This window comes from Pelodiscus sinensis, chromosome 7 (genome assembly GCF_049634645.1).
Source record: "Pelodiscus sinensis isolate JC-2024 chromosome 7, ASM4963464v1, whole genome shotgun sequence".
NCBI lineage: Eukaryota > Metazoa > Chordata > Testudines > Trionychidae > Pelodiscus > Pelodiscus sinensis.
Window position 1 is genome coordinate 11,812,694 of NC_134717.1, and position 14,551 is coordinate 11,827,244.

The 14,551-nt window shown below is 43.0% G+C and overlaps 1 protein-coding gene across 4 annotated transcripts in view; it reads right to left on the bottom strand.

Moving 5' to 3' along the window:
- OSBPL11 (oxysterol binding protein like 11) overlaps positions 1 to 14,551 on the bottom strand; it is an 89,248-nt gene that overhangs the window by 4,694 nt on the left and 70,003 nt on the right. For all 4 annotated transcript variants that reach the window (XM_075933184.1, XM_075933183.1, XM_075933182.1 and 1 more), the window contains 5 exons: positions 13,302 to 13,442; positions 8,467 to 8,965; positions 6,439 to 6,625; positions 3,590 to 3,772; positions 1,167 to 1,320 (listed from right to left, as the gene is read on the bottom strand). In XM_075933184.1, coding sequence (XP_075789299.1) covers positions 1,167 to 1,320; positions 3,590 to 3,772; positions 6,439 to 6,625; positions 8,467 to 8,965; positions 13,302 to 13,442 — 1,164 coding nt within the window. The remainder of the gene's footprint in view (positions 1 to 1,166; positions 1,321 to 3,589; positions 3,773 to 6,438; positions 6,626 to 8,466; positions 8,966 to 13,301; positions 13,443 to 14,551) is intronic.

Sequence of the window (14,551 nt, forward strand, 5' to 3'; positions counted from 1 at the left end):
TGTGGTGGGGGACGCAGCCCCAATCAGGGCTCGCATGGTATGGGGCTGGAGGCAGCAGCAGGAAGCACAGCCCCAGCTGGGAGCAAAGCCTACAGCCCGGTAGGGAGCATTAACCTCACCTTGTTGGGCAAACTCCGTTGTTCAGAACCAATCAGGTCCCGAGGGTGCTGGACAAGGGACGTTCGACCTGTATTTTGTTCAGATATTCAGTGTCTCCAGTTACTTTTAAACCACCCACAGCTTCCAAGTGTCTCAGCTGAATTATAAAACTTGTTTACTTTCAAAGAAAGTTAAGCTATACAAACACTTGCAGTTGTGGGGTCATAATTGCAAAACTAGGCTGTGCTATGAGCGAGGAGGCAATGTTCTGCATGCTAGGGGCTTGGCTGCTCTTAAACCATCTGGCTATTATACAAGGCAGTAATCCAGATTTCCCAGTAGATGGACTCTGAAGCAAAAAGCTGAGTACTTTACCCTGACAGGAAACTCAGGTTGAATAACAACTGGCACTAGAATTGATATTGTGAATATATGTTCTTACAATAGCTGGCAAAATGAGAGAAGTGCATTCATCTATATATTCCACTTTACAAATTACAAGAGAACCAGCAAGGCAAAGTAAGGAAGAGGCAGCTCCTCTCATGACACTAAGGGGATTTTTCAAATTAGATGCATAACAACCAAGTTGCTGGAACAGCCAAGAGGCAATAAATACCTCATTCAAGCTGCTTGTTATCTTAGAATAGAAAACTACTATTTTTCTAGTGCTGGTCACTGGGTGAAAAATACATTACTGCTCTAGAAATAGAGTCACTGTATATTTTTATGCCTTTTACATAAACATAATAAAAATGGAAACTGCAGCTTTTGATATTATGGGCAAGGATCTAGGTTCTTAACATTTATGTTTAGTACACAGAAGTTCTTTACCAACAGCCTTTTAGCTTTAGAGGCATCCAGTCTGGAAGGGAAGAATTACAAGAAAAGCTCTGTATAGGAATGTACTGACTGATATTTAATTAAACGTATTATATGATACAAGACCCTGTGGCAAGCTGTCACCAGCACTACCGAGCAAATCTTCTACAGGCTCATGACCGGTATGTTAATATAAATACTCGTGTGTGCTTTTACAATACATGCACCCACACACAGAAGTGACTTACTTCTTTAACAAAGTATTTTGTGCTCCATGGTGACTCTGTTTCTGCACGAAGTCTCTCTTCATTTCTCTGCCGTTCCTCAAGGGCTCGCTTATGCTCTGTTGCTTTGTCAATGTCTCCATCCTTCAGAGACTGTGTTACATGTTGCCACAGTCGCCTACCAATCAGAAGGCTATCATTTATTCATGAGTATTTTCAAAAAAGTAACTGACTGATCACGGGCAACAAACAAAAATTCATAGCCCATAACTTGTCCACAACCTTTACTATAAATATTCTGACTAAATCTGCTGCTGCAGAGGGAGGGAGACAGTGGCACAGCTGCCGGGGGCCACCAGAGCAGCGGATGCTCTGAGGTAGGGATGTAAAATCCAGCTTAATCAGTTAACTGGTTAAACATGATGTTTAACTAGTTAACCACTTAATCAGGATTCCATGGGTAGGATGTCCCAGCCCATGGCACAGTACGGTGGACCTGGACAGGCTGAAGCAGCCCCCTGCCCCTGTCGGCTACTCTGGCTGGTTAACCGATAAACATCACCCGGTAAGGGTGATGCTTACCAGTTATAATTGGTTCTCTGGTGACGTTCCTACTCCAGGGACTGCTGCTGGGGTTGCTGAAGCAGCAGCGACTCTGCTTGCTACTCAGGTGGTCCCAGGACCAGACCCATCAGCTGCCAGGCAGTCCCCAGGGCCACCTGAGGAGCAGCTGATGAGGCTGGCTGCGAGGTCATCCAAGTGGCTGGCTACAGAGCCACTCCAGCAACAGCAAATGTAGTTGTCCCAAGGGCCACCTTAGCAACAGACCCCTGAGCCTGCTTCCTGGAGGGCTGCTGTAGAAGTCCTGGAGGTTGCGAAAAGTCATGAAATCAGCGATTACTACCATGACAGACACGGAGCCCTAATCAGCAGCTCTGATTAATTTCACGTATTTCAGTGGCTTCCTGGATTGCAGTCACTTTTCTTACCAAAGCAGTGTTTAACTGGGGACACTATTTCACAATTATATTCCAATCTCTTCTCAGGCATGATAAATTAATGTTAAAAAAATAGAGCAGGATTGAAAGGCATAAGAAAAAGGGGAGCTCGTAATTTAGTCTTCCATCTCTAGGCTAGCATGAAGCTGCTCTCAACTACAAAGCTAGATCACAGATGGGCAATAAAACAGCAGTGGTCCACCAGCTGCCACTATATTTACCTGCACTTCCATAGATACCAGTTCCCGTTTGCCAAGGATGTCACTTCCCACAGCCCACATTGGCCAGAAACAGCAATTCATGGCCAATAGGAGCTGCAATTGCCTGTACTTGTGAAGGCGCAGGTAAACATAGCAGTGGCAGCCTGCCAGTGGCTAACCCTGGCAGTCAAGATCTGGCCCTCGTGCCAGTAACTGCCTACCCCTGCGCCAGACTGCACACAAATGAAAAGATGCAGGAAATTTCAGCCTAATCCCTAGTGGACTTTTGTATGCATCTTAAAACTGCCACACAAATTTTGTTTCTGCAGAGGGCTGCCCTGTTAAAGGACTGCTGGGCTTCACAGATGAATGTCTAAGGCTTAAGAATGAGGTCTTCACATAGAAGGCACAATACATATTCATAAGACAGTAACTGGCTGTGCCCTGAACATGCAGTTTTAATAGTGCAAGCAAGTGCTATTCTGAGCAGTGCTATTCATTTCTGAATATCAAAGAGCACTTCGGCTCTACTGGTCCTATATCCTACCCACAGATATTGGAGTCTGTAGTTTTCTCCTAGGCCAGGCCTGCACAACTCAGAAAGCGACAAGGGCCATATTACTCCAAAGAAAACAGCTGTGGGCTGCAAGTAGGGATGCTCTCCCAAAAAATACCAAAACACACGGCTAAAAATTTTTGTTGAGCCAAAAAAAAAAAAACCACCACCACACCCCACAAACACCGCGTGCCTCCACTTGGCCCCCTGGTATTTGTCTCTCCTTCACCCTGCCCCTTGGAGTCTTCCCCTTTCTCCTGACCTGCCCCCCTCCCCTCAGCACAAGCCCCTTCCCCTCCCCTACCTGGCTTCTGCCTTTTTTAATCCGGTGGTCGCTGGCTGTGACGTCACAACATCATGCCAACATCCTGGTGACTGCCGGCATCCTTCCCTCTGGCTTGCACCCCGCCTCCTTGCGCCGGAGCAGCACGCAGGCAGCCCAGCGGCGAGAATCACCACACTTCCCCCTCCCCAGCGGCGCTCTACTCCTCCGCCCAGCTGGCGGATTGGACGGAGCCATGCCGCCCGTAGTTGTCATGGGCCGCACAGTGAGTCCCTGCGGGCCACATGCGGCCCTCGGGCTGTATGTTGTGCAGGCCTGTCCTAGGCAGCCTGGTCTGTATGTTGAGGAATTCCGTAAGATTTATAAAACAATATATAAAACAGATGTACATTTTTATTTTTATTTTTTACCTTGACTCAAATGGCCCTTGCTTCTCTAATGGTCGTACTCGTTTTCTTGTCACTGACAGTTTTGTTAAGTCCACATATTTGGTTTCTCCATTGCTGTAGGTGAATTCAAGAATGCTATTCCATTCCCCTTGCACTCTGCAGACTACAGTGTTTGTTGCATTGTGCTTTACTTCACCTGTGACTCTGGAACACAATTAAAAAAAAAAAAAGACCACAACTGAGAATGGGCTGCAAAGGCCTGTTCTGACTGCTTTGTCATTTACATTTCATTTTGAAAGAAAACTGCAAGCAAGTCTCATACGGTCTAAATTTTTAGGTAATTATTTAAACCATTTCTGCATTTGCCTGGAGAAACTGGAGGGAGAATAATGAGAACACTGTTTTTCTATCATTCCTGTGATATCACCCTACAAACTCAGCTTTTTAAAAGCCTTTTCGCAGGAGAACAGCGAGCTGAAAAGAAACTCACATGTGGGGTCACACTACTAAAATATTAGTGCAGTTAATATTTCTCTCTTGGATATCAAGTTCGATATTTATTTACATGTTAATAAAATAATTCTCTCTGCTCCACCCTCCACTAGTTAACCGCCTCATCTTTCACATCTCTACTGCCAGCAGCAGCAATACCACAACTTCCCCTGAAATAAATGTGTGACATCCCCTCACACAGCTTATTTTTGGGTCACAATCACAACAACACTAAAATTTCAAACTAAAATAGCTGAAGTAATGAAATGTATGATTTTTTTTTAAGTCTTATGACCATGAGATTGACCAAAATGGGCCATGAATTTGGTAAGGCCCTAGCCATAATAAAATAATTACAAAGTTGAAGACACGATATATATGGTATGAATAAAAGGAAACATGCCATTTAAGTAATTTTAAAAATATGACAAATAAAAAGAACAGGTGAAGGTAAATTATCAAAATGCCCTGGAGGACATATGAAACCTGTCAATATAATTAGATTTTCATCTTCCATGTCAATCTTGATATGTAGGGACAAAAATGTGTTACAAACCCAACTACCTGAATTTCAGATTATCTGTATTAACTGCTCCTGACATATGTCCCTGCCTGCCAATTTCCGTGCTCTCTAGCACGCTATTCTGGGCAGCATGGGCCCTCAATTTTGAGACACTTTACATGTTTTATTAAGACAGCCTCCTTAAACTGATTCTCTGCAAGAGCAAATTTCAGAGTCACAATAAACTATCACAGCATATTACATTTAAAAGCCCCTACTGTTCAGGTCTATTCAACTGAACGTGGCAAAGATATGAAATATTAGGCATGGGTTTTTAATAGCACGCACTATATCCAGGGGATGGTTGAGAGATACATGTGCTGGTATCAGAAAATAGATCACAGTAAAGTGCCAGAAACTGTTTCGCTACAGGCTGAACTTCTCAAATCCAGGAGACTCTGGCCTGGCAACATTTGTGGTCCAGCAGGGCCGTGAATGTTGCTGGACCAAAGAGCCAGGGAAGCAAGAAATGGGAGCCATCCGGGAGAACGAGAGAGGCTGGGGAGCTCTGGCTGAGCCAGGTGACAGCTGGGGCACTCTTAGCAGCAGGGAGACCAGGCGGTAGTCAAGTAACCTCCAGTGACAGCAGGGCTAGGCAGCGGCTGGGTGGCCTGGGCTGGGGAAATTTGGAGAACTTCCCATGGCAGCAGCTGGGCAACCCTGGCTGGGTGGCCCCTAGCAGCAGCGCGCAGCCAGCAGCATGGTGAGCCCTGGCTGGACTAGTGTTAACAGAGCCAGTGGCAGGGCGGGAAGCCCAACAGAGAAGAACCCAGCAATGGGGCAGCTAACAGGGGAGGTCTGGGAAACTCCCTGGTTTGGGAGCGCTCAAGTCCCAATGGGGCTAGACCAGGGAGATCCAACCTACACAGGCCTCCTTGCTATATATTTTTCCTTCCTCCACCATTTGAGCCTCTCCATGTTTTTTATGTGAGTGCTCAAGATCACTTGATCTGACTAGACTATGTCGTAAAAGAGAGATCAGTGTTAATGGGCCCCCAAACCATCTAACTTAGCTCTTCCCTTGAACCCAAATGTCTGTGTGTGGAACTCAACCATTATCTCCATCACACAAAGCCTGAACAGGTGTGTGAGAAACAGAACAGAGGCTATTGGGAGCAAATCTAACCCCTAACATTGCACAGCATGCATGCATCACGTACTCAGTGTCCACTCACACCTTTGGAATGGAATAGTAATGACCACAGTGGGGCTTTGGATAACTTAGTGTTACTAATATTTACACTGATTTTAGCTCCTGCATTGTATTCACCTCTTCTCTGTATTCAACATTTCATTCACATTTTATTCAGTATTCCAGGAAAGCCCGTAAATATTTCTATACTACATATTCCTGATAATCAGACAAGCTTCCAGTTAAAACTCAGCTTGACACCCCACTCACTCTCAGGTGAAGAGCCTTGCCGGGTCCCCATTCATGCCATTTCCTGCGGTGCCTCTACCTCCTCTGCCCCCCATGGAGACCAGCGCCCGCTCCCTCCCTTGCTGCCTCTAACAGAGGCAGCAAGGGGAGCGGGGAAGTGACTAGTCACCTGTCCAATAATGTTATGCTTATCAGATAGTCAACTAGTTGTTTACATCCTTAGTGGGCAGGCCATGTAATACTGCCTCATAATTCTGCAACACACTCAATCATTTCAGGAATAGGAAAAAAAAAAGGCATCCCTGAATACAGGTTATTTATACTGACAACACAAAGCTACTCAGCATGCAACAGATGGTGACAAAGACTGGAGGCTAGGTATTAATGTACAGGGTATAATGATAGAGTATAGGAAATATAAATGAGTATACATACCGGTGTAGTTTGCCGCCATAGAACGGTTTGGTATGGAAAGTAATACTTGCAGAATACCCAGTCTTTGCACAATTAACATTGATCTTTCCTCCCAATTCTACCCAAGGAATAGTTAAAATTGATCGAGCATATGCACAAGGTAGAGAAAATGTGTATTCCTCTCCATGTTCCAGAAGACTTAAGAGTCCTGCATGCAAAAATAGGTATGTCATAAAAATGTTTCCAATGTATAATACTAAGGCAAGTGGTTGTTGAATGAAAAACATCTAAGAGTCTCAGCAACACCCTCAATTATTACAGATTCCAGATGGAATTTTTTTTTTTTTTTTTTTTTTTGTTAACCAGATCATGCCATTAGTTAGATTTTATAATAATGCAGACACTGGCTACCAATACATTTGCTGTTAGCTTTGAAAACCCACATTCCTTATGTTACACATTCAAAAGCATAACTCTAAAAGCTTTGTGTTCTACAGTCATAGTAGCAGGTAAATGTCCACTCATAACTGTTTTTCTACTATAATGGTAAAAGATCCTCACTCTCATGCTACAAGCATGAGATGCAGAATGAATAACCAAAGCTAGAGCATTTGGAGGTTGAAATTCACCTTTCCCTCCCCCATGAGCAGATTGTACATTCCAACTTTCCTGAAGGTGTTTACAGGATTAGTCCTCCTTCATGTCACTTCCTTCTTTGTTACTGACTTGCACATGAACACAACCATTTCCTGGCTACTATACATGCAACAGTCATTACAATTAATTTTAAAGTAATAACATTCACATTTTCTCGACACTCCCTGAAGGAATCAGATTTACTTATCTCTGATTCTCTCAATAAAAAAGTGAAAAGAAAGTGATTTTGTGCTGTGTACATGCCAGCTGAGGACTCCTGTAGCCTTAGGTCACTGTGCTTCTTCTGACATTTTATTTTTACAGTTTCTCTTGTATCCTGTCTTTTCCTGGTCACACTGCCCTCTGCCCTATCCTTGCCTCCTCAGCAGATGATACAAGATCCTTAATAAGGCAGCTCTTCACCTAAATAAAGCTGTGGAATCACACCCCCTATGTGAGTTAGGCACAATTCCTCTCATCTTACGGGCAGATATGAGAGGCATCAAGTTTTAAATCACCACCTTAGGCCAGACTTCAGATTTTTGAAGAACAGCAGTGCTCAAAGGAGACTTCAGTTTCAAAGTTGCCTTCCCCAGACTCAAAGCAATGATTTACCCATTCCTTGCCTGTCATCATTTTATCACAAGTTATATTCAAACATCTGAGAGTCAGAATAACTGGACAACACAATTAGGAAGCATAAAAAGCTGAGAAGGCATCTCTAATTCAAAACCAGGAAATTGGTGAGTTATATTGAGGGACAACGGAATCCTGGGATAATGAGCGACACTCTTACAAAAGGAATCCCCATTAAATGTAAAATAAATTTAAAGAATTGAATACTAAAGCATAAAATATGTTTACTTTGAGAAAAGGGAAAACTAATATTTATGTTAAGCATTTTATGTTGAATATTCCCATTTACTTCATGCTTTGGAGCCATAATTAAAAAAAATTAAGCTATGCGCAAAAACCTTTGCTTCAAAACCTCATGTTGCGTTTCTAGATAAATAGTCTTGCTTTTCTGCCATAGTGTAGCCCTGTGCAGATTTGTGATTTTATGCAATCTTTTGATTGTTTCAGCTATGCACATAGCATCTTCTATACTCCATAATCAATAAACGTGCCATCCATCATCTAACACCAGGACTTTATAAAGTTTCTCAGACCCTCTCTCTCAAGGTAAATGGAGGGGATCCAAGGCTATTTTGTTCAAAAAAAGCTACCACACTTACAATAGCCTATTAACAACCCTGCAAGGGACTTCTTTTGGAAAATCCTGTAGATGAAACTACTGAGAGTAATTCATTTGTTATTCCAACACTGGAGTTCACAGAAAACACCAGTCAGATAAATATAAAAATCAATCACCTTTCATTTCTGCAGTGTACAAAACACAGTATTTTCACTCACCTTCACCAACCATTGTTACTCCTATTGACATTCCCAAGAATTTACTTTTTGTCCAGACATGAGCATTTACACACATCTTCCTCTCTACACATTCAGCATAAAACCCTGACACAGGAGGATGATGGGAAACTTGCTCAGCTACAAATCTGACTGTATAGTAGTCTGGTTCCAGTTGGCCATCAGGCTCTTGTGAAAGATCGCCTTGCTCCGAGAGTGAGTGGGATGAAGAGTTACTACTGGTGTCAGATGCTACTTCGCCCTTAGCTATTCTCCACGAGCAGTGAAATGTTTCTCCAATGATTGGATTGTACGGTTTCTTCGCAATAGCTCCTTTGCGACCTTCGTGAAATGAAGTGAGATAATATTCAACAAAGCGGATCATCCTCTCCTCTGGGGTAGCTCCATTTGTGATTGCAATGAAGAGGTCCGGGTGAGACATGAAGTCAGCATACATCTCCAGCAAAGAACGTTTCTCTAAAATAAAAGTGGGAAGAACCACCTGAAATAAAGACAAAAAACTATAACAACTTAAACGTAAGTATACTATATATTTATGAACAAATTCTTAAAGTAATCAGATTACAAAGGGAACGGGAAATAGGGATACAATACTTTTAACAAAGATTCAAAGTCCATTCTGACAAAAAATAAGCAAAATGTTCTCAGACTAATGAGAATGGCATAAAAAGAAAGTTTCAGTGAAAGATTTTCTGAGATTTAAAACAAAAATAAAAAGTGACAAACAACAAAACATAAGAGAACTTCCTCAAAAATGGGAAACAGCCATAAAGGAAGGGAAAACTTCACTGACAAATTTTTATGAGGGGGGGGGGAATAAAAACAATTCTGAACTTAATAAATATGGAGATATACTATCTCATACAACTGGAAGGGACCTTGAGAGTCATTGAGTCCAGTCACCTGCCCTCACAGCAGGACCAAGTACCATCCCTGACAGATTTGCCCCAGATCCCTAAATGGCCCCCTCAAGGATTGAACTCTCAACGCTGGGTTTAGCAGGCCAATGCTCAAACCACTGAGCTATTCCTCCATTCTTATCAATAAGGAACAAGAAATGGGGAGAACTAAACTGAACCCTCACAGGGCAAGGGTAGCAAAAATGTAGTCTATAGGTGCTTTCATCTATAATTCATGAATGCAGCCGCCATCATGCAATTATCCATCTGGACTGAAGCAGATCACCACTCCAATGAGAGAGACCCAAGAAGCCCAATCATCTATGGGGAGGAGAAAGCCTTTCTGGCCAAATGCCATCAACTTCTGCAGTCTAAGCTTTAATTTTTTTAAATAAGTTTCTAATCTACTTGCAAAGAAGATCTCCCCATCTTCCACATGCAAGCTAAGTATGAATCAGTGGCAGCCAAATCTTTCAAGTTATGCAAAAACAGTTTCAGTGTCTCTGTTTCTGTACCATGCTTCCCAAAGCCATGCAGAGGAACAACTAAATTAGCTTTGTCAAGTTTTCACCGCTGCTATTAGGATCCCTGAGGGCAGCTGTGAAATTGAGAAGACAACCTCTAGATCAGGGTGAACAAAGGGCCCTCCACAGGCTGGATCTGGCCCACAGCTGCCCTGCCACTCCCCCACTTCTGGGCCAATCAGGGTCTGGGGGCGGGGAGCTCACATCCTTTCCCCACCCTACGTGGGGCACACAAAGGCTAGAGACATGCCGACTGTTAAGCATCTGGGTGTCTCTATAGCCACTGCGGGGCCCAGGAAACTTTATGCACTTCCTCACCCCCAGGCCTTGATTGGCTTGGGGGACAGGTGAACAGCTGGGCAGCTTTGGGCTGGAACCATAAGAATGGCCGTACTGGGTCAGACCAAAGGTCCATCTAGCCCAGTATCCTGTCTACCGACAGTGGCCAGCACCAGGTAACCCAGAGAGGGTTGACCGAAGACAATGATCAAGCGATTTGTCTCCTGCCATCCCTCTCCAGCCTCTGACAAACAGAGGCCAAGGACACCATTTTATCCCCTGGCTAATAGTCTTTTATGGACCTAACCTCCATGAATTTATCCAGCTTCTCTTTAAACTCTATTATAGTCCTAGCCTTCACCGCCTCCTCTGGCAAGGAGTTCCACAGGGTGACAACACGCTGTGTGAAGAAGAACTTCCTTTTATTAGTTTTAAACCTGCTACCCATTAATTTCATTTGGTGTCCTCTAGTAGTTCTATTATGGGAACTAATAAATAACTTTTCTTTATCAGCCCTCTCTACACCACTCATGATTTTATAGACCTCTATCATATTCCCCCCTCAGTCTCCTCTTTTCTAAACTGAAAAGTCCCAGTCTCTTTAGCCTCTCCTCATATGGGACCCGTTCCAAACCCCTAATCATTTTAGTTGCCCTTTTCTGAACCCTTTCCAAGGCCAAAATATCTTTTTTGAGGTGAGGAGACCACATCTGTACACAGTATTCAAGATGTGGGCGTACCATAGTTTTATACAGGGGCAGTAAGATGTTCTGGGTCTTATTTTCTATCCCTTTCCTAATAATTCCTAGCATCCTATTTGCCTTTTTGACCGCCGCTGCACACTGTGTGGAAGTTTTCAGAGAACTGTCCACGATAACTCCAAGATCTCTTTCCTGATTTGTCGTAGCCAAATTAGCCCCCATCATACTGTACGTATAGTTGGGGTTATTTTTCCCGATGTGCATTACTTTACACTTATCCACATTAAATTTCATTTGCCATTTTGTTGCCCAATCACTCAGTTTGGTGAGATCTTCTTGGAGTCCCTCACAGTCTGCTTCTGTCTTGACTATCCTAAACAGTTTGGTATCATCTGCAAACTTTACTACCTTACTGCTTACCCCTTTCTCCAGATCATTTATGAATAAGTTGAAAAGGACTGGTCCCAGGACTGACCCTTGGGGTACACCACTAGTTACCCCTCTCCAATCTGAAAATTTACCATTTATTCCTACCCTTTGTTTCCTGTCTTTTAGCCAGTTCTCAATCCAAGAAAGGACCATCCCTCTTATCCCATGGCCATGTAATTTACACAAGAGCCTTTGGTGAGGGACCTTGTCAAAGGCTTTCTGAAAATCCAAGTATACTATATCTACTGGATCCCCCTTGTCCGCATGTTTGTTAACCCCTTCAAAGAACTCTAATAGATTAGTAAGACAGGATTTCCCTTTACAGAAACCGGCTTGGCAGGCCATATCTGGCCCATAGAGGGGCCTTTGCCCACCCCTGGGCTTGACACATGCCGGTTTTTTTAAAAGAGCTGGCGTGTCTCTATCACGCACTCTTGTGGGGTGAGGAGACTTTGCGCGCTCCTCTGCCCCCAGGCCCTTCTTGGCCTGGAGACATAGAGAGCGCGTACAGTCTCCTCCCACTAGATGCCTAGAGGGAACTCCAGGTATTTTAAAACAGCTGGCGTTTCTCTCTAGAGGGCGGGGAGGGGGAGGCAGAGGAAAGACTTCTCACACTCTCCCACCCCAGACCAATCAGGCACAAGAAGTCTCCTAGTCCTGCATCTTTTGCTCAAGACCCCACCTGTTCCGGGGTGGCCTGGGGTCACTTCAGAAATTTTTGAAGTGGGCCCCCTTTTAAAAATTATTGCTCACCCCTGCTTTAGATAAAAGTTCTGAGGCGCAGCAAAAGTATGGATGGGGAAGAGCCAGGGGAGCAGAGACCTCTTACTACCCAGCAGTGAACAGAAAACAGAGAGCAACTCAGTTGCAGAACACCACTGTGAATGCCAGGATGCTATCAGGCTGGAAACTGAAAGAAGGAATATCCTTTCTAGCAGCCAGATGAGGGTTGGAGAAAAAGGGAACTCATATTTATGAGACACCTGCTAACCAGAGACTGCTAAAGAAGATACACACACAAAGCAGGTTCTAGTGCAGGGCTACTCAACACGTGGCCCCCAGGTGGGAGTCAAAACAAAAAAGTAGCCAATATCATGGTCTTCTGCTGATATGTGTTTTAGTAGTTAAATTTCTGGACTATCATTGCTCATTTAAAGTGCTGTCATATGGGTGGAAATCGAGTAAATGTTGCATTTTATTAATATCAGCAGAACTGACTTAAATGGGGCCTGTGTGTTGTGTAGTCTTGCCTTAATTTTTGTATTTATGCCCATCAGTGTGAAAAGTGATTTGCATATATGTATTTGCATGTATATGCAACCACATTTAAGTTCCAGCCCTTGCCATTTGCTGTATCACTGTGGCCCCTGGGCTTCCAAAGTTGAATAGCTAGATTCTAGAATAACTGTCTTCCTCTCATCCATCATTTGAGAGGAAGTTGCCAAGAAGAGAAAAAATATTGGAGAGAAGTAAAGAAACACAAAATAGGGAAAGAGAAAAGAAATGAGGAGAGAAAGGGAATGGAGAGAGAAGAAACGAAACATGAGGGGAAAAGTTAAAAAAAAAAATTGGCATGAAGCCATAAAAGAAGGCATGATGAAAGCAAGAGATGTGATTATATTTTTAAAGTTTACTAACAAGAATTATCTCTATACACACTCACAGAGTTACAGCATAAAACTGTTTCTTTAAATTATAGGAGAGGTGGCTTAGAGTGGTACAGTAATGTGTGTGTCTCATATTAATTTTACTGGCTAATAGGCATCAAATACATGCTTCAAGTCCTACAGAGCAGGCTGAAGTTGGGACCTGAAGTCTTTGCAGGCTGAAACTCTATATAAGAATAACTGCTATCAATTCCATTTTACACAAAATAGGTGTGTTTCCACAAGCTCCTGGAAAATTGCCACATGGCATTTGGCTAGACAAAGGCTAGGTGTCTCTTTTCTTCCACTATAGCTGGCTTTCACACCTGGATTACTTACTCTTGTTAAATCCATGCCAAGTTTCAGTTGAGACAGAAGATGTAATATAACACTGCGCTGTTCTTCCACTGCTCCGAGGTCATCTTCTTTGTTAACACATGTATCCTCCAGTTCTTCATCTGGATTTATTTCTTCAGGTTCCTGGTTAGAAAAATCCACACTCACAAGTGTCATTTAAAGCTCTAATGGACTAAAAAGGTAAAGCTTAGCATGTGCCTTACTGAGCAAGTCTAAAAAAATGAAAAAGAAATGTAACACATCGGGAATAGTCTCAAATGAGCTTCCATAGGCAACCACACTAAAGATGTTAAGGAGCAGGTATCTGGCTAATCAAGTAGTCAATAGAATTTGTATCAACTACATAATTAGTCGATAAGGGGAGGCACTCTGCGGAGCTGCAGTCGGGGGATCTCCTGGAGCTAGTGCGAGCTGGGCAGTACTGGCATTACTGAGCAGTACTGGCTTGCACCAAGTCCCGGACCACTGCGACTCTTACTACATTTAAAAAACAGCTTCAGCGGGGGTAGGCCCGAGACCCTCTGCTCCCCTGCACACCCCTGATACAAGTTGTCAAGTAGTGACTCAACTACCCAATAAGCATAGGCTTATCGGGTAGTCGACTACTCAAGTAGTCGCTTACATCCCTAAATCACACCCCTGTATTTCCATAAGTGTCTCACTTTTCTTTCTGCTGATGCTACACCACGTTGTACTCACAAATAAACATGTTGAACAAACCTGTCATTGTCTAGGTTTACTTAGTTCTGTCTCAGCACAGGGGGGCGGGACTTGATGACCTCTTTGCGGTCCCATCTAACCCAATGTTTCTATTATCTTATAAATCTAAGAAGCAGCCATTTAGTTATTATACTCTAACCACAGATGTAGTAATTAAAACATTAGTCATGAAGTTTGAAAAGGTGAGTTATTCATTTTAAGGGTAATTCTGCATCTTGGCCTATAGGGGGTGCTATTATGAAAAGAAAAGTCTATGTGAATTAAATACCAAGTTCTTATACCAACTCTACTGAAAGATGTTAAAAACAGAGAAGTGAGCCAAGATAATTTTACATGCATATAGAACAATTCTGTGAAACATATAATCTGCCCCAAAGGATTGTTTAGTTTCATACATCCACAACTCTCAGAAACCAAGTTGCCTAAAACCACAACTGAAAACCCTCATTTTCAAAATCTTCATTAGTCTTATATTTTACAAAAACGTTTTTGCATTTTAAAATAATTGCTAG